The sequence below is a fragment of the Condylura cristata genome, unplaced genomic scaffold (assembly GCF_000260355.1).
Source record: "Condylura cristata isolate star-nosed mole 26May11 unplaced genomic scaffold, ConCri1.0 scaffold00004, whole genome shotgun sequence".
NCBI lineage: Eukaryota > Metazoa > Chordata > Mammalia > Eulipotyphla > Talpidae > Condylura > Condylura cristata.
The window spans coordinates 55,244,119-55,271,555 of record NW_004567105.1 but is presented as its reverse complement, the minus strand read 5'-3'; the positions used below and the strand labels follow the sequence as shown (position 1 = coordinate 55,271,555).

Sequence of the window (27,437 nt, the reverse complement as noted above, 5' to 3'; positions counted from 1 at the left end):
ATTACATTGCAGGTTACGGCGGCATATCCTTGGCAGTGGAAGGCCCCAGCAAGGTGGACATCCAGACAGAAGATCTGGAAGACGGCACCTGCAAGGTCTCCTACTTCCCCACTGTGCCTGGCGTTTACATCGTCTCCACAAAATTCGCAGATGAGCACGTGCCAGGTACGCACAGTCGCCTCTGCCCTCCTTGCCTCGCGCTTGGGTTTCCTGTGACTGTTGTACTGTGGCCCCTGGGTGGCTCTTAAGGGCTTTCTCCTTCTTGCAGGAAGCCCGTTCACTGTGAAGATCAGCGGGGAGGGAAGAGTCAAGGAGAGCATCACCCGTACCAGCCGGGCTCCATCCGTGGCTACTGTCGGAAGTATCTGTGACCTCAACCTGAAAATTCCAGGTGATCACAAGGACCTGTGGATCAGGGTGGTGGGCACCATTAAAAACCAAGTTCAGATGATTATTTTATTTTTGTTTGATTAATTGATTGATTAGTCCATCCAGAAAAAAGAAATTTGTTAACCTGCTGCTTTTTCTTCCAAGTGAAAATCACTTCTATATCACTTTGGAGGTGGGGAGGGAGACGGGACAGGGTCTGCCATGTGGTCAGGTCCTTTCGACGGAGCCCTCATTGTGCGAGAAGGTTTTGAGGTTCTGAGGTTGCCGGGAAGCTGGCCTGTGCAGTGGGGCGGCACACATTCGACAGAACCGGACAACTAACTAGTCTTCAAATCAAGTGCGGGCTGTGGAGTGCATGATATGGCAGTGAGCAGTGCACCAGTGTGATCTGACACGGCCACACGTTCCCAAGACTGGAGGCCTCCAGGACCCAACTCTGTGCTCCAACAGGAGCCACAGTCTCTCTGGGGGTTCAACAATAGGGGCCACAAGGTGATACCGGCCCTGTTCTGGAGCACACCGATGCTTTATGATCACTATCCACACAGCTGTTTTTGAGCGACTCTTTATAGACACAACAGTAAACCTGTGACAGTGTGATTCGTTCATAGGAGGAGCCCACCAGGAGGCAGCGTAGAGGGCTGTGCAGCCGGTTAGGGCAGAGAACAGCGCACAGGAAGCGCGGGCGAGGGGTACGGCGTCATGCTGGCTCTTGGTCACCTACCTGTGGCACACCTGTCTCTTGCACATCAGTCGTGGCATGGCACAGGCGTCTCAGGTGGAGCAGGCCTGAGGCATCATTTCTAAAGTCTGGCCTCTGGCTTGCTCAAAGCTTTGCTCACACATGATTTTTTGCCCTATGCCATAGGGAATTTATATGCATTTACTTTTTTCTCTAACACATTTAGTCTTGCTGCCTAGAAGAAATGCTAGGGCTTCTTGACCTGAAGAGATGATGGCCCTCACAATTTCAACCTATGAATGCCTAATTGTAGGTTATAGTAGGCTTCAACATGCTAATGGCTAAAAGTCCCTGAAAACACGATGTTACCTTTGGCTTAGAAACACCTGAGCTACTGTCATTTTTGTTTCCCTGCTATAACTCAATTCATTTTGGGTTCTGGTTGGAAACTGCTGTGTTTCAGCCAGGAAGGCTGTAAAAGTACTTAGTGGGGCAAGAAGTGTCAGTGCTGCTAGAATGTTCTCCACACTGGTGGTGCTGAATGGCCTTGTGCTCTCCCTCTGGCCACAGCCTGAGGGATTTGAGGTGACAAGTGAGCAGCAACCAACAGGAATGGAGGAAGCCGAGCCCCCGACACCCTGCCTACACCTGCCTCGCCCTCTGCTGCTTGCCCTGCGCGTGCTGCTCCGCCTCGTGCCCTTGCCTGACCCTCCTCTCTTCCCCAACCTCCTGCCCCCTTTCAGAAATCGACAGCAGTGATATGTCAGCCCACGTCACCAGTCCCTCTGGCCATGTCACTGAGGCGGAGATTGTACCCGTGGGGAAGAACTCACACTGCGTCCGGTTTGTGCCCCAGGAGATGGGTGTTCACACGGTCAGCGTCAAGTACCGTGGCCAACATGTAACCGGCAGCCCCTTCCAGTTCACAGTGGGGCCACTCGGCGAGGGGGGTGCCCACAAGGTCCGGGCAGGAGGCCCCGGCCTAGAGAGAGGAGAAGCAGGAGTCCCAGGTGAGCATCCCAGGCAGGCCTTTACTCAAAAAGAATGAGTTGAGTCTGGGTGTTGTGAACACCTCGCTCTTGTCATGTCCTTAGGAGAGGCTTTGTAAGTGTGGCCCTAAAGGGTGGCATTTGGGGGCATTACTTAAAAGAAGGCTCCTGTGGTTAAATGTTTTGGGGAGTTGCTTGCTTTTACCCAAAGTAACACACATTTCTTACTGAGAGCCTCCAGAGGGCCTATCATTAGAGCTGTTTTCAGAGCTTCTTGCAGCAACATACTAGAATTCTACAATACCCATAGTGCAGATCCCTTCCAGGGATGGCTGCTGGTGGAACCATCTGTAGAAATTAAACATTCTCAACTTTTTCTAATTTGGTTTGGGTGTATTCTAAAGATGCCTGATTTCCCACAAACTCTGTTATCGTGGACAAAACACAGAACCCTCAGCAATGGCCTCACTTGGGTGAGAGTAAGAGAAGGCCTGTGGGCAAATGTATTTCAACACTGTAGGTTTGAATAAGAAATGGGGCCTCTACCAGGCTTGGTCACTGACCAGCTGTTTCTTTGTCTCAGCCGAGTTCAGCATCTGGACCAGGGAAGCAGGTGCCGGGGGCCTCTCCATCGCTGTTGAGGGCCCCAGTAAGGCCGAGATTACATTTGATGACCATAAAAATGGATCGTGTGGTGTGTCTTATATTGCTCAAGAGCCTGGTATGTACTCAAGGGCCAACTAAGGATGTTTCTGTTGTTGGGGGAAGGTCAGATGTAAGGAACAGAAACCCTTGGAGCTAGCTTGCATAAAGGAGGCATTTGAGCACACAGAAGAACTTCTAGAAAGCCATTTGCAGGAAATCCAGCCAGACTCAAAGGGGCAGGAATTTTCTCATTTTCTTTTCCTTCTCTGTCAGCCTCTCTGCTTTGTGCTTTTTTGTGCAACATATTCATTTTCCCAGGACCAGCCTCTCTTTGCCCACCCTTGGCCAGTGGCTGGTATGCCTCCCCAGCATAGTGACCTCAGTGTCTCAGGTCATATGAGCAGAAGTTCTTAATCTTTTACCTGTCATAGATCCTCTTGGCATCTGCTGAGGCCTATGGGGACCATTGTCAGGATGATGTTTTAACAAGCATACAATGAGATCTGTTGGGTTATAAAGGAAATCAATGACATTAAAATGTAGCTTTCCAAATCTAAAAGGAACAAATGTGTCATAAAGCAATGTATCTATGTTTTCATTAATATACTAAATCGTAAGATATTGTGACAGTTTATTAAAACTTCCTTAATTTCAAAGTAGTGATGAATATAAATGATATGTCAAGATATATGTAAAACTGTAAAGTGATATAACAGTTTTTGTGCCTTTTGGTGGTGACAAAGTCACAAGGACTTCTATATACTGTGTGTGTGTGTGTGTGTGTGTGTGTGTGTGTGTTTGGTTGATATTTCTAAAGACAGGAAAAGTTAAATTTCACCTAGAGGCTAGTAAAAATAAAAATACATTTTTTTTCCTGTTCAAGTTTCATAGGTCTCTGGAATTCTGAACAGAGTCTCTTGGGAAGGGTGGGAGATCCTGTGGACTCAGGTTAAGAACCCCTGCCTTTGTCCAACTCAGAAAGTCATACTGTCCCAGCCTCGGCCAAGCAACCTGCCCTGAGCCATTGGCTGAGGCCACAGAAGTGGACGGGCCAAGAGGCATTTTTGCCATCATATAGAAACTCGAGCTGCTCTGGAAACTAGAGTGTCTGAAACACGAACTCCCTTCCCCACAGGAAACTACGAGGTGTCAATCAAGTTCAACGATGAGCACATCCCTGAAAGTCCCTACCTGGTGCCAGTCATCGCTCCATCCGACGACGCCCGCCGCCTCACTGTTATGAGCCTTCAGGTGAGACACAAGGAAGCATCCATCTCCTTGGCCACAGGCTGACCAGTGAGCCCCCGGACGCCTGAGGCTTCTTCAATCCCTTCAGGGCAAGGGCCCTGGCACATTTTTACCATAAATGCTGCAGTTGTAAAGGAGCTTTCCGGTGACTGAGTCCGCTCCCCCTACATTTAGAGCAGGAGACGGTTGGAGCAAGCAAAAGCAACCACAGTCAACAACACAGCTCAATGTTTTTGCTCAAGTTGACTTCTTAACTATTTACTCAAGAGAAACAAAGGAGGCCTGTTAATAATTGCTTAAGGGATAAGGAAGTCTTCCAAAACAAGACAAACACAAGACTAACAGTCTAGTGATGTCTGGCCTGCCATCGGTGGCTTCCTTTACCTCAAGAAAGTCCATTGTGGTTATTTATTTATATCATGGCCATTAATTATTTACAACAAGTGTGCAAATGCTATGTTAAGAACCGAGTCAGTGTTACCTCATTAGGTCCTTGCAACGGCCACTTTCCTTGACCCCATTTTAAAGATGGGAAAATTGCGGTGCAGCTGACCTTAAGGATCCCAGAAGCTCCAAACCCTGTGCTCTTTACTGTGGCCTTCTTAATCCGACCTGGCCTTCTTAATCCAACCTGGCGTTGTGACAATGGTTACTTAGTCCAACCTATTGAGATGCCAGGAAATGCAAAGCTTCTCCCTGTATTAAGTAGGTCACAGAATTCAAGGTTGCGTTAGAGCCTCCTGCCAGAGTAACAACCACTCTGGATTTTTGCTCGTGTCTGAAAAATAACTAGGCATCTGAATGAGTAGTAGTGATTTGGCTGTGCAATAACAGCAGAGTCCCACGATATGATTTCTGGTTAAAGGCTTCAAAGTAACCTTCAGCTGTCCCCAGTTCTTGAATACACTGGGCTGACTAAACTCTGATCTTGTATCTTAGATTAGTGATATCATTGGATCTAGTTCCATAGACTTGGTTTACCTTTGAGGTTTTAACCTCCTTAACCTCAGGTATTCTGTCAGGATAGGGTACTGCTCCTTATCCCCAGTGTCAGAAAGCCCAGTCAGAACCCAAACCAGAACTGTGCTCCCCACCTAGATTGAAGAGGCCTCACCTGGACAGTCCCAAGGGTGCTGACTGGTCGCTGTGGTATCGATGTGTTTCTTGTGTTTCATTTAAAGGCTTCTTTAACAGAAGTTTCTTTTGTGGCCAACTTATCTAAAACCTACGGAGGGAGATAAACCCAGCATTTGTGAGGGCAAATTGCTGCCTTCGTGCATCTCAAAGATTTCTTTCGGATCTTCTGAGGTGTTTATCTCCCTCTGGAGGATTTAGCAGCATGCGGATTCAGGTAATGTAAATGGTTCTGCCCAAAAGGAACAGGTTTGGAGAAATCCTCTCCAGAAAATTTGTAGAGTTCTCTCATCACAGTTGGCTCATAAATACTTAAATAAGCATGCAGCGGGCTTCAGAGCCATCAGCCTTTGTAAGCAGCTGCTGCAGCAGGAAGGTCCTGTGAGTCAGCTTGGTCTCCTATTCACTTGATGCCGAGTGATATGTAAATTATTTATCAGAGATTTACAGGAGGCCTGCAGGGCAACATCTGGTGCTGGTTAGAAAAGAGAGGCATGTGTTGTTTTGTCTTGCTTCTGAGACGTGTTAGAAAATTGGAGTTGGCTGGCATTTTGGGGGAGGGGAGAAGTGCGATGAGGGTGATCCAGTGATCACAGACTCCTTAATTTCTTGTTCTGTGCTCCCTCTCTCCCTGGTCCAGAACCTGTAGGGGCAATGTAGTCTGATAGGATGTTCCACAGCAGTGGACATGTCCACATCTCTGCTATGCTGTAGGGTAGCCGCTAGCCTCATGCAGCCGTGGGCACTTGAAATGTGGCTAGCGGGATTGAATTTTTAATTTTACTTAATCTTAATGGATTTAAATATAAATAACTGTGCGTGTATGTGTATTGCACCATGTGTGGCTGGTGACTACCACATCAGGCAGAACTGCTTTAAGCACCTTGCTACTAAGATGTGGTCTTTGGACCAGCAGCCTCAGTATTATCTGGGAACTTGCTCAAATTATAGAATGCAGGCCTCAGCCCAGATTACTGTGCTTTAACATGGCCCCCAGATGATCTGACTGCACATAAGCATGAGCCCTGCTGCTTTAGAGTTACCAGCTGATGAGAGACAGTCTAGCCAAGTTCCCACCACCACCACTGGTGATTTATACAATCTTGCTGCTCAGAATTGGCTGATCTCAGAATACCTTGGGTGTCCAAATTTAATCCCCTCCTCCCAGCAGAGGATATAGTTTCCAAGATCAAGTATAGACAGTGAAACTGATCCAGTAAAGTCAGATGCTTCTTCCTATTGCCACTTTGGGGATACGGAAACTTCTAAATACATGTTAACATTTAACAATAAGCCTTGGGCTGAATGCTTTAAATAAATGAATTCATTTAATCTTAATATAGCTCTCTGAGATAGATTCAATTATTGTGCCCTTTTTATAGGTGAAGAAAGAAAGGCTCAGAGATACACAACTCAGTTCTTAGCTGGGAAATGGCAGTATTACCTCCTCCCTTGTATGTGTACATCTTTAAAGCCTGTTAAAAGTTCTCTCCACTCTAGATTTCTCAAAGTGCTAAAAATGGAGCTTCCATATGACCCAGCAATCCCACTCCTACGTATCTATCCAAAAGACACAAAAACATTGATACAAAAAGACACCTGCACCCCCATGTTTATTGCTGTTTTACTTACAATAGGAAAGACATGGAAACAAGCCAAATGCCCAAAAGTAGATGACTGGGTTAAAAAGATATGGTACATATATGTGGTGGAATATTACTCAGCCATCAAAAAAAGATAAACCCATGCCTTTTACAGCAACATGGATGGATTTGCTTAGTGAAATAAGCCAGAAAGAAAAAGCAAAATACCGGATGATTTCACTCATAGCAGAGTATAAAGGACCAGGGGAGAAAATAATAATAACAATGAACAACTATATATCAGAGACATTTTACAAGCATGGAGTAGGGAATGGAATAAAAAATGGGGAGGGGGAGTACACTGGACTATGGTGATGGCACACAGGTGAATTGGTGGTGGGTAGCCCACAGGGATTACAACTGAAATGGAAAAGGCACAAAATGATGCGAAAATAAACCATTATATAATTTTTTTAAAAAAAGTTCTCTCCATTCTACTGTTGAGATAAAAGGCAATGCCTAAAACTTTGACGTCAGTGAGTGCATGGTTTTGTCATCTGCCCAACTCTAAAAGGGGTAAGGGGTACCTCATTTTTCTAACCTGGGAGTTTTCTGACCTGACAGGTCTTACTTGAGATGCTGAAATTATAGTTCTGCTGACTGAGATGTCTTGATTCTCCACACCCAGGAACCATCTCCAGCCTGAGACAAGATGGTTTGGGGGTCCAAGCCCATGCAGATGTGTCTCTGCTTCCTTGTATTTAATGCTAGAGAAGTGGAATGACCCACCTGCTCTTCCGTTGTCACGTGTTATAAGGAAAAAACATTCTGAGCCTATTTGCATGGCCACTGTTCCCTGGATTCTCGGGTCGGGTCAGCATGTGCCACTGCCAGGACTGAGGGCCGTAACCTGTCTAATGTATTGAATTCTCAGGAATCGGGATTAAAAGTTAACCAGCCAGCCTCCTTTGCTATAAGGTTGAATGGGGCAAAAGGCAAGATTGATGCCAAAGTGCACAGCCCTTCTGGAGCGGTGGAGGAATGCCATGTGTCTGAGTTGGAGCCAGGTAAGCGTGAGGCCTGGTTTGCAGGTCCTTGCACCAGCACCTCCCAGGAGTCTTACAAGCACCCCACAGAGGACAGATCAGCTTCACTAAACCCCGGCAGGCTTCACGTTCTCTTTTCTTTTGCCAGATGTTGCTTATAAACTAAAGCATAGATATTTGCCAGGGATATCAAGATTGTCAGGATACAGCATCCCTTTCTTTTTTTGAACAGCATGGCTTTATCTTGTGTTGCTTTACAGATTTTTTTTTTCACCTGTCATTTTTTTTCACCTGTCATGATCATTCATCATTATGATTTTCTCTTTTAAAAAGTTGAAGATTTTTATTACATTGTTGACCTTATGACATGAATAAGTACACTTTATTCTGAGGGAGAGGTCAATTGATGTTCATCTGTAAATTTAAGAAAGTGTGTCTGAGTCTCTGGTAGGGCTTGATAGCCTCAAGTTCACATACACACACACACATACTCACACACACACACACACACACACACCACTTTCTTGGCATATGGAATTCTCTGGATGTTAACCAACTTTAAGGAGGTGATTTTGCCAGTGAATATTGCCAGACTTGATAGGAAGATAAAATTGGGGAGGACACAGCCCAGTTCTTTTATGAATTAATAAAAACAAATACTTTTTTTTTTTTAAAGATTTATTTATTTGTACATACAGAACTGGGGTACAGGCCAGAGGCTCAGGGGCGGTGAGAGGCTTCACCAGAGACAGAGTGGGAAGCAGAACAGGCAGATCGACAAAGTACACTGCAGAGGGGAGCAGTGGGCGGGTCAGGAGAGGTCTGCCACGCCATGTGGTCACCTCCGGGGCAGGCAGGAATCGAACTCATGCGGAAGTGGCTTTAGCTTCTTAGTGCTGCGCTTTAACCTGCTGCGCCACCAGGGAGAGCCAAAACAAATACTTTTTTAAAAAGAGAGAGACAATGTTCTCAACATTCCTTCTTAGAAGCTTAAGGTGCTCCTTTTTCAGAAGTCTCTTAGAAAATGTACTCTCCTATCTCACTCAATACACATTCTGTTCCTGATTTACTTCCTGTGTCTAAATGCTATGAACTTAATGAGTTAGACAGAGGGATTTTCCCTGATTAGTTGATCCTATCAAGGATGATTACCTGAACATGGGGGTGGGGTCAGGTTCCCCTGAAGCACATTGGCTTTCTGTGGGGAGGGGCAGCTAGGAACTGTTAGGGAAAGGTCAGTGTTAAAGGGTTGGGGCTATTCGCTCTTGCTGCAGAGACAAAGGGAGGAAGCAAAAAGGACTTGGGTGGAGCTTTGAAAGAGATGAAAGGGTGTAGAAGCCCAGGAGAGACTGAGAGACTAATTGCAGAGGTAGGGAACAGGCTGTCTTTGTCCTTCTAGAAGCACTTGGAGAAGGAAGGATAGTGTGGCCTAGTGATACGTGGCAGATAGGGTGTCCATGTGTCTCTTGTACATGCTGTGACCCAAACACAGTGAGCCTTGCCTGTTGCACCATGGGGCACTTGCTAGCTTGGAATGTAAGTTAGGAAACAATGCCAGTTGGAGTCATTTTATCCCCCTCTGTTGGCCAAATAGAGAAACTATGGAAAGTGGGTTTTTCATAAAAGGAAGTGCTCTTCTGAAGTGGGGCCACGGAGGATTACACATAAAATTAGAGATTTGGATGCATTTCTCAGAAGGCTGGCTGGAGACACACAAATAAACCCATCTGGTTTTGAAACCAAATGTTCAAGGAGGTACTAGAACTTTCTCTCGTTAGTGATTTAAGAGTGATTGGCTGTGTAGGGTTGTCTCAGTCCTTACTAACTTGGTGGTGTCCATTTGGCCAGTTTTACCCTGTACCTTTGCTTGCTCCCCTAGATAAGTATGCTGTTCGCTTCATCCCCCATGAGAATGGTGTCCACACCATCGATGTCAAGTTCAACGGGAGTCATGTGGTCGGAAGCCCCTTCAAAGTGCGTGTCGGGGAGCCTGGACAAGCGGGGAACCCTGCCCTGGTGTCTGCCTATGGCTCAGGACTTGAGGGGGGCACCACAGGTAACATCTATCTCCCTCTTGTGCTTCAATGAGCTGGCAGAGGTGGAGGGGCGGGGCGGCGTCTTCCAGTTCCTTGATGCCTTCTCTGCACTATCCCCTGGGACACTGGAATAAGGCACACTTTGCAAGCTTTCACTGTCCGGGATTATTTTGGGAGAGGTGGCTGGACCCGTGTGATAGGTGAATCCAGAGTGATGGTTTGACGGCTGTGTTATCACACCTCATTACTTCTTGAACTTCAGCTGTCTTCGCCAAGTTCCTAGACTTGAGGGACGGAACACTAATCATCAGGGAATACAGCGCAGCACCATTCATTTCAGGCCTTTCCTTGGACAAAATTCATGATGCATGAAATGGGCCATGTGGGAGGCACCACACCCATCCAGGGCCATGTGGGAGGCACCACACCCATTGTTGCCTGAAGTATGTTGATTCGGCAGTAAGACCTGTCACAGCCCATCTCCTTTTCTTAATGGAGAAGGGGAAAACGCTAAAAAAAAAGTCCAGCAGCTCTTTGGGCTTATTACAATTTATTTTTCATCTTTGACATGATGGGACACACTGAATTGTGGAAAAATACAGGCAGTCAGAAAGCATATTCATTGACTCTTGCTCATGTCCCTGCTTCTACTCCTTCTGTCCACGAAGCCCAAGAAAAATCACAGCGAACAGGTCGGGGATGGCCCAGACACCTGTCTCTGTCATCTTCATCCTTTGTCACTTGTTCCCTTCTCTGGTTGGTTCCTTAGGGAAGAAGACATCCAGTTTGGCTTTTATTTCACAGAAGTAATCTTAGTGAACATGTTGGTGTACAACTTGCTTTCCTTACTTGAGACCCGCCCCCTTTCAATGGGGGCCTTAATATTCATACCACAAATGTAGACATGCTGCAGGGGAAGTCACAGGCATGGACTCCCTGGGACGAGGTCTCCTTTTACTTTGAGCTCTCTTAGAAAACATTGGCTCCATTTTCTTGAGTGTCTGTGTGCATGCCTCCCCCCTACCACCCCATGTGATGCGTGGGATGGAGTCCACCTCTCTGTGACCGAGGGGATAGGAAGCTGAGGTTACTGGCCTCCAGCCCTGGGAGTGAGTCCCCTAAGTGGCTGAGGGGCCTGCCCAGGTGCAGGAGCAATGGCAGGCTGACATGTGCCCCAGGATTCTCGCCAAAGCAGTGGCCTGAGAAAAACCACCCACAGGGTGGTGTGAGTGCTGCTGTGCTCCCCAGGACCCCCCCGGCGTGTGCTCCCTGGGCCCACTCACACTAACCTCAGGGCTGGCAGTGTAAGAGGCATGGTACCATTTCACTCCAGTGATGTCCGCTTTACATGAGGAGAGCACGACACTTAGTATGTCACTCCCCAAGCTGACACCCCTGGCATCCACCCAGGAGTGATCTCAGAGCTTGTGCCCTCAACTTGCCACCTCCCTAAGCAGCTGATTCACCCAGAGTCAGTGACTGCAGCCGTGGCCTGCTTTGGTTTTGCAGCATCCTAAATCCAGGACCCCTAGCTACCGAGGGGTCCTCCTAGCTCCCTGGTTCCCCCTAGCTCCCTGGTTCCCCCACAGTAATACAGGCATCTGGCCCCTTGCCAGCCACCCACTCTCCTCCTGGTCCTGCCAGCCACAACTGGCCTTTGTCCCAGCCTCACAGCAGCCACTGGGGTCTCCTGTGGCTGCCAGCAGCCACCTCACCCTCCTGTGGGTCACACCTGCTGTGGCCAGGGCCTTCTCCACTTCCTCCTGGCTATTCACACAGCTTCTTGGGAGCTCGGATTTCAGGCTGCTTTGTAAGTGCCTGATGCTGCAGACAGAAGGACATGGTCTTGCAAGGAGACTCCCAGCCAGGCGGGAGAGCTACAGAGCACGCCTGTCTCCAACCCTGTGTAAATATTGCTCTTGTCAAGGGGAAGGCTTCTTGTTTTTCTAGCCCTCCTGCTCCAAAGCCTTTTCCCAAACATCCATCGCAGGATTACACAGCTGCAGTGTGCATGCAATGAAAAGCTATCTGTGCTCGGCTGCTGGAGGGCCTGGTGCCCTGACCTTCGGGACAAAGCAAACTTCCCTGTGTTTTCATGGGTGAGCTTGCTGTATCTCTTGGCTCATGCTTTAAATGCTCTATTCTGCAGGTTTGGAGCTGGGGAATGTGGAGAATTTTGGGGTGGGACTGTGCTGCAGGAGTCAAAGCAGGGAGTTACAGATTCCCTGGTCTGGAAGAGAAATTTCCCCAATCGAATGTCCCGGTACCTCAGTATGCACAAGGGGTAACGAAAGAGCCTCCCCTCAATCTACCCCTGCCCACTGTTCAGGTCCACGGGGGTTGTGGGAGATGCGCATTCACCCACAGGTTCTTGGGTGCAGCTGTAGTGGGGAGCGGCGGAAGGCCGCCCTCCAGAGAGGCTGGCAAGAGAGACTCCTGTGTGTGCGTTTCTTTCTCCTGGCTTCTCTTAGGCAAGTGCCTTGACTCCAGGTTGGGCAGAACTTATGTTCTACTTCTTATGTGCCATGGGATGTGGGCCGAGTTATTTGACTTCCCTGGGCCTCTACTTCCTTTTCTGTTAAGTGGCAATGATAACGATAGTTTGTTCCAGGCAGCGCTGGTCCTGGAATTCCTTATTTCCCTTTACCTACGTCGTCTTCCCTGCCTTCCCTGGCCTGATAAACAGGATGAATTGATTTTTCTTGGGAATCAAGCATCTTTTTGGTATGTTGGGATTTCTTTCCACTGTAGTCAGGCCTTTTCACCCTCACTTTAAAAATATCTTTCCTTATCGACACTTTGCAGCTACTTCCTGGAAATGCTGTCTAGTTGTTGCTAAATGCACCCCCCCACCACCACCACCACCAGCCCTGCTTCAGCATGAGGGGCTTCTTGGCTACACAGTTTAGATTCCAGGGTGAGATAGTGGGAAGTCTGGGACGGGAGCCCCAGGGGCTTCCAGAAACAGCTGGATTGTGTTTGGGGTTGCACGATAGCAGCTCCTTTGTTTTATTGATAACCAGAACAATAATTCTTTCTCTGGCCTAGGAGCTATAATTAAACCAAAATAGTTCTCAGCTGGGGTGGTGTCCAGAGCTCTGGGAAGAACACAGCCCTGCACAGGGATGCTGGGCTGGGGACGCCCCAGAGAGGCCATCCAAGAGGGCTGCAACTCACCCCTCTCCTCGGCTGGAGAGGGACCTGAGGGCAGTGGAAGCAGGAATACCACTGTGGACATTGGCCCACCCACCTTTCCCTTGGCCACATGCAGTCTGTGCAGGAGGCCTTCATGGGCCAGGCGAGGGACAGGGTGTCTCAGGCTGCAGTTAGGGCCACCAAGGCAGCCCACCGTCCATTCCAGTGGGTAAGAGATGCACTAGGGTCAGGAGCCAGTTTTGCCCCTCTATAGCATGCTTTAAATGCTCTGTAGCTTGTAGTTTTGGCTGAAACTCCCTGAGTCTCAGTGCCATTAAACAGGACTCACAGGGCACAGGAAGCGAGGCTTGGTGCAGGATCCTGAGTGGTGCAGGTGGCTCTCGGTCAGCAGGAGACGTGGATGGTGCTGTTGTTGCTGCTCATATTGATGGAAAAGGGGAGCAGAAGTGCCTGGCAGTCCTTAAGGCCATCCCAGGTCTTCAGCTTTGGGTCTGAGACAAGGAGGCTCTGGGACTCCTTGGCTTCTCCCAGTCCACCCAGAGGAGAAAAGAAAGGTCACAGGGACCTACACTTCCCACCCACCCCTGCCACCCGCACCCCACTCAGGGCTAGAGCAGCACTCCAAGCTCACAATGACACAGGCTTCTCGCCCTCAGACTCAGCTTGTGCCCAGAATGGAGAACAGGGTGTCCAAGCAGTTGGAGCTTGTGGGCGAAATGTCAGCTACACTCCTGCCTCAGCCTTGGAAAGGGAGTTAACCACCCCTAGGGCCTGAAGTTCCCTGTGCCAGCAGCTCCGAGCTAGTAGCAGTAGGTTCCCACACCACCAGGGTAACCCCTTTCTGTGTTCCCCCACTACTTCAGCACCTCAGGAAAAGTCCCCCAAACCCTACCCCTTCATCCCTCCAAACCGTAAGCCACAACAGCCCCTTTTCCTTCCGCCCAGGTATCCAGTCTGAATTTTTCATCAACACCACCCGAGCAGGGCCGGGGACATTATCTGTCACCATTGAAGGGCCGTCCAAGGTTAAAATGGATTGCCAGGAAACCCCAGAAGGGTACAAAGTCATGTACACCCCCATGGCTCCTGGAAGCTACCTGATCGGCATCAAGTATGGTGGACCCAACCACATCGTGGGCAGTCCGTTCAAGGCCAGAGTGACAGGTACAGCCAGACACCCGGAAACTTCTTCCCCCAGGTGGAGCTGAAATTGTCAGATTCTCTACAAAGCTCTTTGATAGTCAGAACTGGGTGATTTTAGATGTGAATTTGACTCTCTTGTTGAGTCTTCACTGTAAAGAAATGGTGGGTCATGTCAGAGGGGACTGCATGTTTAAAACTTGTAGGACAAGAACAGTAAGAGTGCAAAAGTTCCATAAGGGTGTGAGATGGTTTTCTGTATCTAACAACAAGAAATATTTAAATCTTACATATTTGTTTAGATCCGGGGCTGGAAAAAAAAAGTCCCTTCATTTCTAGTCTTCGCTTCTAAAATAACCAAATGGTTTTATTAGAATTATAAAGACGTGTTTTCTTCAAAACGCTGGAAAAACTAGGTGTTTTTTCACAAGGTGACTGTTGTAAATATTACAGTGACTCTCTCACACACCTCTTTCTGCTTGGTTCACTGTTACGTAAGTAGTATAGATCCATTGCAGAAAAATTACAAAGCTCAGATAGGAAAAACATCCTCACGTGCACAGAATCATTTTGGTATGTTCCCAAACTTCACACTGCTTAGACAGAGTATTTTATATAAATGGAGGGATGTCAATTATATGTGGTGGCATTGGTGATGCAGGAGAGTTTTTCAGCTAGAACCGTTTGTGCAAAAAGTAGATCCTAGTTGTGTGGAATGGAATCCCAAGGGGCTTAGAAGATGTTATGGGTGCCAGATGGAGAAATAGTGGCATTTGGATAGAGGTGTTCAGGCGCTCACTCCTGGTGGGGCACTGGCCTCCTCTGACGGAAACATCCCTCTTGGTCCACCTTCCTCCCCTCTGTGTCTTAGGCCAGCGTCTGGTCAGCCCTGGCTTGGCCAATGAGACCTCGTCCATCCTGGTGGAATCAGTGACCAGGTCCTCTACAGAGACCTGCTATAGCGCCATCCCCAAGGCATCCTCGGACGCCAGCAAGGTGACCTCCAAGGGGGCTGGACTGTCAAAGGCCTTTGTGGGCCAGAAGAGCTCCTTCCTGGTGGATTGCAGCAAAGCAGGTAGGCAGCCTGGCCCTGCCCCGGGATGGGGCACTCAGGGATGGGCAGACTGAGCACCCTTCCTGCACTTTGGTCTTCCTGATCCAGTCTGAATCCTGCCCACCGTGAAAGCCTGCCATTTGCAAGGAACCCTGTTCCTTACCCTATTCTCCACTTAGTAACTTTGAAATTACTTTCCTCTCTTTTATCACTTGATTCCTTCAAGTGACCTCAACATTCATAGAAAAGGTGGCATTATGCCCATTATAGACAGTCAAACTGAATCAGCAATCAGTCCTCTTCTCTGCCACTGCGGCTCTACTTGCAATTTGAGCTCAGTTGCCTGGGTTCTGGCATCTAGCACAGCTGAACTGGAAACTTGGCCCCGCCTCACCCTCCCTTCTTAACCTTAAGCTCTAAGATGACTTTTTAGAAGGCCTCTTCCTAAAGACAGTTTCCTATTCTCTAAAATGGGAATGATAGTAGTGCCTTCCTTGAACAAGTGAGATCAAAATTACCAGTACTTACAAAGCCCTACTGTGTGCTGAGTCCCACATAAAATAGCACCTCTAAATCTCCAACTAGCCACTGAGGTTTATGTGCGACTGTCATCACCTTGTGTCCAGATGGGCAGACAGATACAGGGAGAGGTGAAATTCCATGTCCACAATCACTTGACCACTTAGAAGGAAGTGTTGGGGCAGGGATCTGAACCACACCAGGCATCCTTATAATTGCCACCTTTCCTACCACCGCCATGGAAGCTCAATAGGCAGTAACTGGGGTCTTTGTCTTTGGGCTCCCGTATCCCCTCCTCTTCCCTGCCTTGTGTGTGGCATCCTGAGAGAGTAATCACGTTCCTCTGCCTCCCAGGTTCCAACATGTTGCTGATAGGGGTTCATGGGCCCACCACCCCCTGTGAAGAGGTCTCCATGAAGCATGTGGGCAGCCAGCAGTACAACGTTACATATGTTGTCAAGGAGAAGGGGGATTATGTCCTGGCTGTGAAGTGGGGAGAAGAACACATCCCAGGCAGCCCTTTCCACGTCACGGTGCCTTAAAATGGTTCCCGTCCAGTCCCGGGAGGAGTTCTGGTGGTTGTTTTTGTTGCTTATGTAACTTGTTTTATACAAAGTCGTCTTGTCTGTCTGTTTGGGTCTGAAACCCTGTCCCGAAAACATTGCTGTTCTCAAGTATCTTCAGAAAGAAGTCCTAGACTTGACTCTTTTGGGCTTATTGGGGGCTCTCAAGAAATGCAAACTCTTTCACTGGGCTGAGAAGATTCTGTATACACCTGGTTGAAATCCACCTCTTGGGGGCTCAGGTCATCACTTACAGAGAGACCAAGAATGCTAGCAAAGGTGATTTTAAGAAATAAAATCGCCTAGTCAGTTCACAAAACAAGGTTGCGGGGAAAGGGCAGAGGGTTTAAGTCTAGTTACTGACCTTTGCTGTATTACCAGCACAGTAAAGAAGATGCTTTAAAATCATCTTCATCTCTTCCAATAGCCGTGGTATGTAAGAAGCCTATTTAGGTGGATGTCACGAAGCACCGCTCACTGCTCCATCTTGCCTGCCGCCTGGCATGTTGACATCTCAGGGGGCTGTGTGCATTCCCAGGCTGCTCCCCCATTCTTCCGATTATCTCCTTACAAAGCCAGAACCCGGGACCTTGGCTTTTGCTTTTGTTGGTAACGTTCATTTCAGTTGCTGAGTCTGAGGAAATTCTGCAGTGACAAGCAGCACCCCGACTTGCCAAAAATTACACCTTTGTAGCCACCACCAGCCCTTGTTTTTAATACAATGCTCCAGCCACGTGTGAGTCTGATGAGCTTTAGCGGTATGTCCAGGTGGGTCCATGTGTGCGCTCCCCCAGCGGGGGGCCTGTCTCACAAAGAAACACTCCACATACACCCCAGTCAGCCTTGGGGGTCACTTTTTTTCTGGGAAATAATTTTAGATAGGGAAGAATAAAATAACTGTCGACCTTTGGTCTGAAAATCAGGGGATTTGGAGTGGGGAAAGAGGAAGGACAGCAGCTCTTTGCATTTTGCAGAAATAGTGGTAGCCGAGTAACTGGCGGCAGTTGTGGATTCGGCCCTGATCACAATCCATCAGAGGCTGTTTGGAATAGCATGTGCAAAAATTCCCAAGCTAGCACAGGGCAGTTTGCAAACTGGCAGGTTGCAGACCTGAGCTGGTTTTGGAGTAACGTGAAAGCGTCCCGGCACCTGGCCTCAAGGCCCGGAGGTGTGGTGTCGGCTGAGCAGGCTGGTCTTGCTGACCTGCTGTTCAGTCCTAAGAAGCTGCTGTCATGTCGACGTCCTCTGTGGGGAGGATGGGGCCAGGCAGGTGATTCTCACCACATGTGCCAACTGGAGGCAACTGCTGGCAAAAGATCACCTATTGGAAACTGGAGCAGCCCACAGCCTAATGTGAAAGGCCCACAGGCCTTGTAAACGGAGACATGGAAGCAAAACTGGAATCAAATGTCGACTGTAAATTGTATCTTATAACTTATTAAATGAAATGTTTGCTCCAGAAAGCTCTTGTTGTCCTTGGTTGCTGCCATTTCTGAATAAAGGGTTTGAGAAACTGACCAGCTTCCCCAGTCCTGGCCCAGAGTCCACCGTGGAATAGCTTCTCCTGACAGCGAGCCCTGCCTCTGTGCAGGGGGTGAGCTTGCTTTTCCCTAAACCTCAGTGGGAGTTGAGCAGCAGAGTAGATACATGGGGCCTGAGAATGAGGGGTGCTGAGGAGGGACCCTTGGGCCCCAACACCAATGCAACCTCAGAGAACTTGGCTGGGACTTACTGTGAAAGCCACATGGGTTGAAAAAGAGGAAAGAAAGGCAGCCTGGTATCTGTTGGGGAGGCAGCATGTATTAGTTAAATGTGGGCTGTGCTATCAGATTCCTCAGGGCTTAACACGGGTTCCGCCACTGGCTGGCTGTGTGGCCACGGAAGGGTGCTTCTCAGCACGCATCCCTGGGGGCCATGTCCCTGGTTATGAAGCTCAGATGAGTTCCCATTGGGAGTTGAGTCTTGGCCACTGCAGTCTATGACCAGCACCTGCCATACAAACACATACACCCTGGCTCCCTGCTGGCACCTGGGACCATTGCTGGAAGTCCCCTGCCAGTTACAGTCTGGTATTTCAGGTGCTTCACGTTTCCACTGGTCAATGGCTGGAGCCATAGGGCAGCTCTTATCTGCACCTGGACTTGCTGCTATGGGAACCAGCTATTGTCGGGGCAAACACCTTGACAACTTTGAAACTTGACCCTGGGCAGGTCTTGTGCCAGCCCTTTCCAACTTTCACTGGTTGACTTTGTCCCTTTCCTATCAGGAGCTTGGCTGGCCCATCACTCTTCAATGACCGGTGGTTGGCGGTTAAGTGGGCAGCTGCCAGCTTCCCTGCAGAGATCCTCAGTGCCCGGGGGGGCCCCGCCCCTTTCCAAGTCCATATACCTGTCTCTTCGTCAAATTTCCTTCTGTAACTCAGGGAAGCACTCATCAGCAGTGCCCCCAAGAAGGAAACATTTTATTAACTTGTCTCTGTTTCCAATGCACTTATAAACACAGGGCCCTTGACCACATGTCCAGTCTTCAGAGGGGCCTTTGGAAGCCACATTTTGACGACTTTGGTTAAAATGAGCCAGGCACAGAGGGATTTCATTTTTCTTGAAATTTGCATGGCCATAAAAATGAGAGTAAGTGGCAGAATGAGTGTTCATTCCACATGGATGGTGCCTGGCTCCCCAGTTTGTATTTCAAAGGGGGTACAAGATGGTTAATTTTTAAATTAAGGGCATTTATGCCCTTTGGCCTAAGCGCCTGCCTTCATCTTCTGGAAGCAGGGTCTAGGAAAGGAATGAACCCAAGTCCCCATTAACTAGGAGGAGGAGGGGCTTGGGACTCAGAATAGCTCTCCGAGGCAAATGCTCTCCCAGAAATGCATCTTGTTTAGTTAACTCTCTCCTCACAACAGCAAATCATAACTTGAAGAGGGAGTGAAAATGTCCCATCGGGGTTCCAGGCATGACTGGATTCAATTTTTCCTCTGACTTTGTATGAAAGACACTACCCAAACACATGGTAGGAGGAATCTCTTATAAACAAAGGATCCTTTTTGCTTTGTGATAGGCTTTTGTCTGGGACCGGGAGCCCACTGGGGACCAGCTCATGTGCAAGGAATTTAGGGTGGCCCACCCCACACCCCCTTCTTAAAAGTTCTCAAAAACAGGCAGGCAGGCGATACAGAATTTACAAGCCCGACGTGGCTGGCATCCAGGGTGTTGGTCTTTTGTACTTGCTTATCTCGCCAGAACAAAACTCCAAGATGAAAGAATCTGAGAGCCTTTTATAGCCCGTATGAATCCTGCTGTGGCCCCTGGCTGCTATGGCACCAGGATGTCTCTCCCTGTTCATGTGGACTTTGTGAGGGCCAAACTGATGCTGATCATCAGTGGGGTGATCTCAGAGAACAAGGAAATGTTGGAGGAAGTGCCCAGCCAGGGAAAGGCCAGCTACAGTAGGGCCTGGTGGCAACAGAAGGCCTGGGCAAACCCTCCCCCACCCAGAGCTGTTAGGAAAGGAGAGGGGTTACCTGGAGTATTAGGGAGACTCTGCTCCCCAGGCCATCTGGAAGGGTTACCTGACCTCCAGGAAGGATGGCTCAACGTGTGCTTATGAGCAGGGCAAACAGGTTGGACTCCTGGCCCTGTTATGACCTCCACCAGATTGCTTATCTCACAGACAAGTGCCTCTGTTTTCTCGCTAATGAAATGGGGTAGTAGGCTACCCACTCAGTGTTGCTAGGAATAACAGACAAAAGATGCATAAAGGACATGTTACATTGTCCAGTTGCGAAATTACTGAGGTCACCAAGATGAGTCTACACTGAAAGCTTAGATCTGGAAGGGGCTGCTTTAAGGCCACAGCAGGCACCGAGTCCTAGGAGAAGCACTTGTTGATGGAGCCAGCCTGAGGCAGGGTTTGGGGTTTGGCAACATCAGTGGGTGTGGGTGGGGTGAGCCAATGACATTTCTAAGCAAGGGGGACATTGTTGGCCTTGGGGGTATGGCCAGAAGGGTGGGAGGAGAGCTAGGTAAATCAGAAGCCCTGGGGAGCACCCCGTTCACATCCTGGCCAGTTCTGTCCCAATTTCTAAACTTAGGGACCCCTTTTCCCTTAGCACAGGCCTAGGCCAGAGACAGGGCTGAAGGTGACCCCCACACCTTCTCAGGAATTGTTAAGGGTTTGAAGTTATGGATATTTAAATCTCCGTAGGAAAAGTATAATAAGCAATACTTTTCTTTTAAAGATTGATTTATTTATGCACATATGAACTGGTATACATGCCAGAGGTGTGGGGGTGGGGAGGGGGGGAGGTGAGAGGATCCACCAGAGACACAGTGGGGAGCAGAACAGGTAGATCTACAAGGTACACTGCTGAGGGGAGCAGTGGGCGAGTCAGGAGAGATCTGCCAGGCCATGTGGGTCACCTCCCCAGACCATGGGGTCACCTCATGCTGTGCTGCAGTGGCTGCTGATAGCTGCTGTTTTAACCCCTTGTACCACCAGGGAGGGCCCATAAGTAACACTTCTTAATGCTAAACCTTAAGTTGTATGATTATTCTCATTTTTTTAGAATAGGAGATTTTGCCAGGGCTCAAAGAGGTAAAATGAACTTGCCTAGTATCACACAGGTAGTGATGGTGAAGACTATGTTAAAACCAGGGAAACCAGAATTTAGGAAGAGGGCCTTGAAGCGGAGAACTGCATGCTGGGGCATGGTACTGTGTGGGTGCAGACATGCAGAACAGAATCTGAGGCAGCTCTTTTGGGGGGTTGTGCATTGGAAGGCCGTACTTCAGGGTCATCTCTCCACAACCTCGTTATCCTCTCCCCATGTCTGTTCATCTGTGTGAATGGGTGGGACCCACTGTCTGGGTCTAGCAATCTGCCATGTAAGTGGGAACATGGCCTCCAAGGCTGTCTTCTCTGTGGTGACCACCAGAGGTCGCCTTAGACATGCAAACTGCAGGTGGACCAGCAACCTCTGTGGTCTGGAAGGCACTGGAAAGGACACGCACCTCTCCCCTCTGGTGCTTGCTAGGTGCACTGGACTTGCCAGTGAGAAGCGGGGCTGGGTCAGGAAAGCTTTTTGGAGTTCTGGGATCAAGAACCATCCCCTTGCCTGCCCCCCTCAACCACCACCACATAAACACACAGACATGTTCTGGTGGGTCATCAGTGAACTCCCATGGACCCAGCTACTGCTGCTCCAGGGCCTGGAGCTAGGCTTTCCTCTCTTTATCATCCCCCATACAATTCACTATAACAAAGCCAAAGTGAAGGGCGCCTATTTATTGTTTCTTGAGGTTTTCCAAGCACCTACTGTGCGCTCAGGCAATTAACCCCTCCTCCGCCCCATCCCTACACATAAGGACTATGTTGATCAAGAGAGGACACAGGAGCACATTTCCCATGAAGGCAGGACATTTTGTGGGTTTTGTTCACTTGCAGCTCCAGGCACATACAAGGATTTCAGTACTAGAAGAATGATTAGCTCTTAGACCTGTCAGGGAACGTGGATCAAAACTGTGATCGCACAATTAATCAAAAACCATTGTGAGTGTCCAAAAGGAGAATGACCAGGCCCAGGCTGCCCCTAGCCAGTTGGGACAGCTCAGAGTTGGGACTGCTTAATCAGCTCTTAATCTTCCCAATTTCCCCCAAATTTGGCAAAGCTCTCACTTTACAACTTGGAAGACCAAAGCACAGAGGACAATCTATATAACATGCCCTTTCTTGCCTTTTAGAACAGGGGTTTCAGTTTGTAGTACTCTTGCATGTTCATAGTTCAGGGCTCAATTAAAAGGCCCCTCCTCCAGGAAGCCTTCCTTAACCACACTTCCCCATTACCCTGCATCCCCGCTCCATCCACCCTATAAAACTGCCTTTCCTGTGGACTGTGACACCCCGAGGGCAGGGAGCACCTGGATCTATCCTTCTCCATTTACCTTTAGTATCAGGTTTGGTTTCTGGTACAAGGTCAAAAACAAATGAATGTTTGTTGAGTGAATAAACAAGAGTACACTTGGTAGGAGTGGAAAGGCGAATGTCCTGGGAGCATTATGGGTGAACTTCTTGCTGGTACTCACCCCTGGGGGGTTAGGGAGGCAGAGGGTGTGAGGATCCAGGTGGCTGACTCTATGGTGAGGCCACGACCACCAGTGGGTCCTCCCAGCCTCTCCCTGCCTGCACACCCCCTTGATGCTTCCCACACCCTGGGGTGAGTTCTGTGTCTGTAACACATGGATGTGGGTTTTGGAATCAGTCCGAATGTGACCACTTAACATTACTGAACCCCAGTTTCCTCATTTGGAAAAATGATGGAAGAGAGCCTGATAGTGAGTTTCTGTGAGGATTGAGAGTTCACTCATAGCCAGGGCTGGGCACAGAATAGATGCTGCGGCTTACCAGTGGTGTAGCCCGGGTTGGGCACCTCATTTCCCCAAGTCTTTCTGCACCTGGAAAGGACGTGATGAGAGCCCCGGCGGTGGAGGAGGCACAGAGCGCAGCGAGTACTGGCAGCTGTCGGGGCTGGTTAAATAGCTGCTGACATGTAGCGGGGACTCCTGAGCCAGGTCACTTTACACCTGTCTAATGTCACTCAGCACTAAGGCTACTTCCTGCTATCATTTTGTTACAGATCAGACCATAGGGCTGGTGGATTATATCTGGGAGCTGCTGTCTAGCTCTCCAGTGTCTAGAGTTACCATGATGGATACTGGGCTTCTCCTTGAACCCCCCCCCTTGGGTATTTGGCCCATAGTGGGTGCACATTGGGGCTTGCTGAGTGGAGAAAAGGCTGTGGCCACCTCATGATGCTGTGAGTATGAGGGACTGACCCTGGGCCCTGAGTCCCTCTGGGCAGAAGAGGGCTCTGTGCTAGGCAATCTGGGTTTATGGTGGCAAGCTCTGTACCCTTTCAAGGCCTGCTGTGCCTGCTGCCTGTGGGTGGCCCCAGATCCCTGGGCACCCAGCCCCTCCTCCTCTCCAACAGGGCCTTGGCAACCCAGCCCTCATTGGCTGCACGTATCCTTGGAGACGAGGCACCAGCGGCTCAAACACAGGCTACTGAGCTGTGGGCAGAAATGTTTCCTCCTTCCTCCGCCCCTCCTCCTCACTGCCATGAGGGATTTGCTTGCTTCCCACAACCAAGCCTACTGGCAGGAGCGTATCTGGAAGGAGGCCACTGCCCGGGTCGCTTGGAAGGTCAACTATGGCCACCAATACCCTAAGGAGAGGTCTGTGCCCAGGAAGCAGGTCTGGCAGGCCCCTCTCAGGTCAGACTTGGGAGTGTCTGTGGCCACCACCAGCTTCCCTTGCAGGAAGGAGGCATGGGCTGGATGGCCGGAGACCAAGGGAATTGGGACTCAGCCACCCAAGGAAGTACATGTCCAGGCCACCCCACGCAAAGAAGACAGAATCTGGGAGGCCCAAAGAGCTACTCGGATACCAGCAGGCCCAACCAAACCAGAAGGCTTAAACATGAGGAAGGTTCCCCCTAGCACCCTGCAGCTGCTCTTCCAAGGTGTCTCCCACGATGGTGAAGGCCGGGCCTTGTACCTCCAGGAGCGGTATCAGCAGAAGCCAGAGGAGAAGTTTCCATACCCGATCCTGTCATCCTGGGATTACGGCTGGCATGTGGGTAAGGCCGCCAGTATCTTGGTAACTCAGCCCTTGGGCAGGCAGGTTTGTCTTCCGACCTCGTCTGACCTCACCCCTCACCCGCCAGCACATCCCTTGGGTTTATCATTCTCAAAGCAATTCAGGCCCCTCACACTTCTAGGCCTTGCACACACTCATCTCTGAGCCTGGGGTGTTCCTCTTGCCTCTTTTCTGGCCCCTTCCTCGTCGCCTCCACTGGGAAGTTTTCAGAGAGTCCTCAGGCAGATCTGATTCACCTTTTTGAGTCAGCTAAGCCACTGGGCCCGTTGTGTCACGTTTCTTGGATATGCACCTGGTCCTGGGGTCCAGGACTTCTCAGTTAAGTTTATTAAGGGCCCTCAGCGTCCCTGGAATGAAGGAAAAATGAATATGGGTTAGGGAAGGAGGCCTTGATTTGGACTCAGAATGTGTGTGTTCTAGTCTTGGCTCCACCGCTTCCAAGTTACATGAACTCCAGCAAGAACCTTAACTTCTCTGGGCCTCGGTTTCCACATCTGAAAGGTGGGCATGAACACGACTGCCATCCTAGGGTACAGCGTTTTGGGGGAGCCAGGTGGGAAGCCACCTTGACCCGGTACTACCCCCACAAAGCCCATGAAGGGGGCGGGTCAGACCTCCACTCCCTCAAGTGACCCTTCTGTCCTCTAGCACAGCTAGAGGAGGCGGAGGAGACCAGGGATCAGTGAGTTCAAGCTGTGCTCCCAGGCTCTCTTGGGCCCTGAAGATACAGTCGAGAATAAGTGGGACACCGACCCTGCCCTCACAGAAAGCTGAAAACAAGCCCAGAGAGATACCTGTGGGGCCAGGCAGTTGTCCTTGCCTTTCCCAGCTCATTCTGCTACTGGGCCACATTGTGAGTGTCCAGGCTATAACAAGAGAGGAAATTAGGAGGAGGGTAGAGGCCACCGTGGCAGACAAGGCAGTCGGGGAAGACCTGTGGTGAGCGGTCCATCCTGAGTCCGTCAGCCTTTTGGAAAGGATGTGATTCCCTGTGTCCACAGAGCCAGTACGGTCAGACAACCCTAGCTGTGCCCGGGGCGGCCTCTCCTGATCAGGCTACCACTCATGCCCACTGCCTGTGAAGCCAGGGCCAGGCAGAGGGCTCCCAGCTTGAGTGTGAAAACACAGGATGCCAAGTTATATTTGAATTTCAGATAAACCACAAGCAATGTTTTAGACAGGTATCCCCCGGGCAGTATCTGGGATATACTTAGGCAGAAAGAATTAGTCATTGTTGATGGGAAATCAAATGTGACTCTGCATCTTGTCTTTCATCCAACGACCCAATCGTGGGCACTAGAGAAGCTGAGGCTGGATGCCTGCTGGGCACTAGTGCAGTGCCAGATTTGGGGCAGAGACTGGAGGACTGCTTTCCTTTATAATGGCCCCACTCAAGCCCACGGTTGTTCCCAGAATCTCTGGAATATCCTATAAGCTTCTGGCCTCAGGCCTTAACCCAAGTCTGCTCAGATGGGGAACAGATGACAGATATGCTGGCCCTTCTTCCCCTCCCCCCACACACAGTTGCAGGTGGACGCATCATCCTGGGGGTGGGTACAGACAGCCACCTGGGAAGAGGGGTTGAAGGCATTGTCTGTGCCCCCATGGAGTGAGCCCGAAGTGCCCTTTTACATACAGAAAGAAACCGTCCAGTGTCTGACACATAGTAAGTGCCCCCACATTGTAACTGGCTCATCAGCACCTGCATCACTAATTGAACGGGAAGAATTTGCAGGCTACGGGCACCAGGGAGCTAGTTCTGCTTGGGCAGGACACTGGCAGTGCTCTGTGGAGCCCTGGGCTGGAACCCATATCTAGACAAGGGGGAGAGATGGAGGACGGGCAAGTGAACTTCCCGGGGTCAAAGGCGCTAACGTGGGAAGACCTGAGTCCAGCCATCAGGCGCGTGGCCAAGGAGCTGAGGTCGGGGCTCGAGGTTCCCGTGCTGTGTGTCACCTTGCTGTGGCTGGATCTTGGGAAGGAACCGGCACCCCAGAGCAGGGCCGGGGCAGCAAGGCAGCGCGGCTATTCCGACTACAAGAAGTACTTCACTACTTAACAACACAGCTCTTGTAGCTGTGTTCCCCTGACCCCTGGCCCTTTAGCTTGGGCTCGAGCTGCAGGAGGAATAGTGGCCCCAGCTCACCCTGACCTTTCCTGAGTTTCAGGAGACATCGTAAAGGACACCAGGACTCCATTATATGCCAGGTCCCAGCCTATCACAAAGAGCTTTTACATCAAAAGTGGCGTCTTCCATGTTCCACGTCGAACAGACCAACTAATGTGATCCGGCTGGGCCAGCGGCTCCTCCCTTTTCCTGTGATCAGTCTGGACCCTGCAGAGAGGAGGCACTGCCAGTCCCACCCTTCCTTCTCTGTTCTGACGGTTCTGCTCCTGCTGCTGAATGTGGGTGGGCATGAGGGCCACGCTGACCTGGACACACCTCTGGGGAGGCAGCGTGACCCACCTGCCGCCTTTTGCCTGAGGAGTTCTCTTCTGTCCCCAAGAGCCCACCTGTGCTGCCATGAGGCCTCAGGCAGGGGGGATCCCAGAGAGACATCCTCATGATGTCTCTGTGTAACCAAGATGCCCAGGGGCATATCCTGCTTAATCAGGCCACTGTAGGACCCCTCCACCCCACCCAAGAAGAAAGAACAGAGCAAGCTAATCCGTTGCAGCCAGGGGAATTTTCTGTTCTGCCTCTTAGCCTAAATTTTACAGAGTTCCCTTAAAACTGCAAATTAAGCTAACTTGCCTCAATTTCTCTTATCAACTTTAGGAAAGTTTTTGAATGGGAAAGAGCAAGAGGCAGAGATGGTGAGCAAGTACCAATTGTGTGGGTGTGAGTCTGCTGGCACTTGAGTCAGAGAACTACCTGCCAGTTTCAAACAAATACCAACACTCCCTGGGTTCCTCTGGGGACATTTGGTTGAACACAACCAACACTGGCCTAGCTGCTGCTGTCTCCAGGCCTGGCCTGCACTCCTGGGCATGGAATGGAGCAGATCTTGGAGTTCATAGCATGGAGCAGCAGAGGGGTGACTTTGGGACACAGAAGGGGTCCCGATGTCAGCAGCAGGGTTGGGGTGGGCTTCCCTAGAGTGGTCAGCGTTGCTTCAGTCATTAAATTCATTATTTCAGTCATCAAATGAAGCAGTGCTCAGAAAATGCCTCACAAAGGGAGGTGCCCTGTGTGTGGATTACAGTAATTATTATGCTAATCCGCTGTAAGTCTGCAAGCTGCTTAGGAGAAGACAGGCTGCCATCTGGGCAACTTTTCTCAGTTGGGATTTTGTGAATAAATTAAGCTCTACTGGAAATGATTTGAGTGACTGTTGTCTCAGTTCTTCCAAGCTTGGGTCTAGGGAACTAGCACAATGGCTCCCCAGAGGCATGGGGAAAGTGTTGCTTCCCAGATTTTAGGGCTTAATTCTTGTGGGAGTTTACTTACGTGGTTAATGATCACGTCTATAGGATGTCCTGAGTCTGCACGTCCAGCTCCATCTTCAGGACTGGTAAGTAGGAGTTTGAGAAACTTGAAATGTGTCTCATCCAAATCGAGATGTGCTGGAAGCAGAAGATACACAGAATTT

The 27,437-nt window shown here is 49.7% G+C and overlaps 1 protein-coding gene across 3 annotated transcripts in view; it reads left to right on the top strand.

Annotated features, from left to right (window-relative positions):
- Positions 1-17,681, top strand: part of FLNB (filamin B, beta) — a 131,055-nt gene extending 113,374 nt beyond the window's left edge. For all 3 annotated transcript variants that reach the window (XM_004676033.2, XM_004676032.2, XM_012735278.1), the window contains 10 exons: positions 13-165; positions 269-391; positions 1,816-2,082; positions 2,645-2,782; positions 3,842-3,957; positions 7,606-7,738; positions 9,597-9,773; positions 13,855-14,073; positions 14,921-15,124; positions 15,977-17,681. In XM_004676033.2, coding sequence (XP_004676090.1) covers positions 13-165; positions 269-391; positions 1,816-2,082; positions 2,645-2,782; positions 3,842-3,957; positions 7,606-7,738; positions 9,597-9,773; positions 13,855-14,073; positions 14,921-15,124; positions 15,977-16,164 — 1,718 coding nt within the window. In that variant the 3' untranslated portion in view covers positions 16,165-17,681. The remainder of the gene's footprint in view (positions 1-12; positions 166-268; positions 392-1,815; positions 2,083-2,644; positions 2,783-3,841; positions 3,958-7,605; positions 7,739-9,596; positions 9,774-13,854; positions 14,074-14,920; positions 15,125-15,976) is intronic.
- Positions 17,682-27,437: the final 9,756 nt, after the last annotated feature.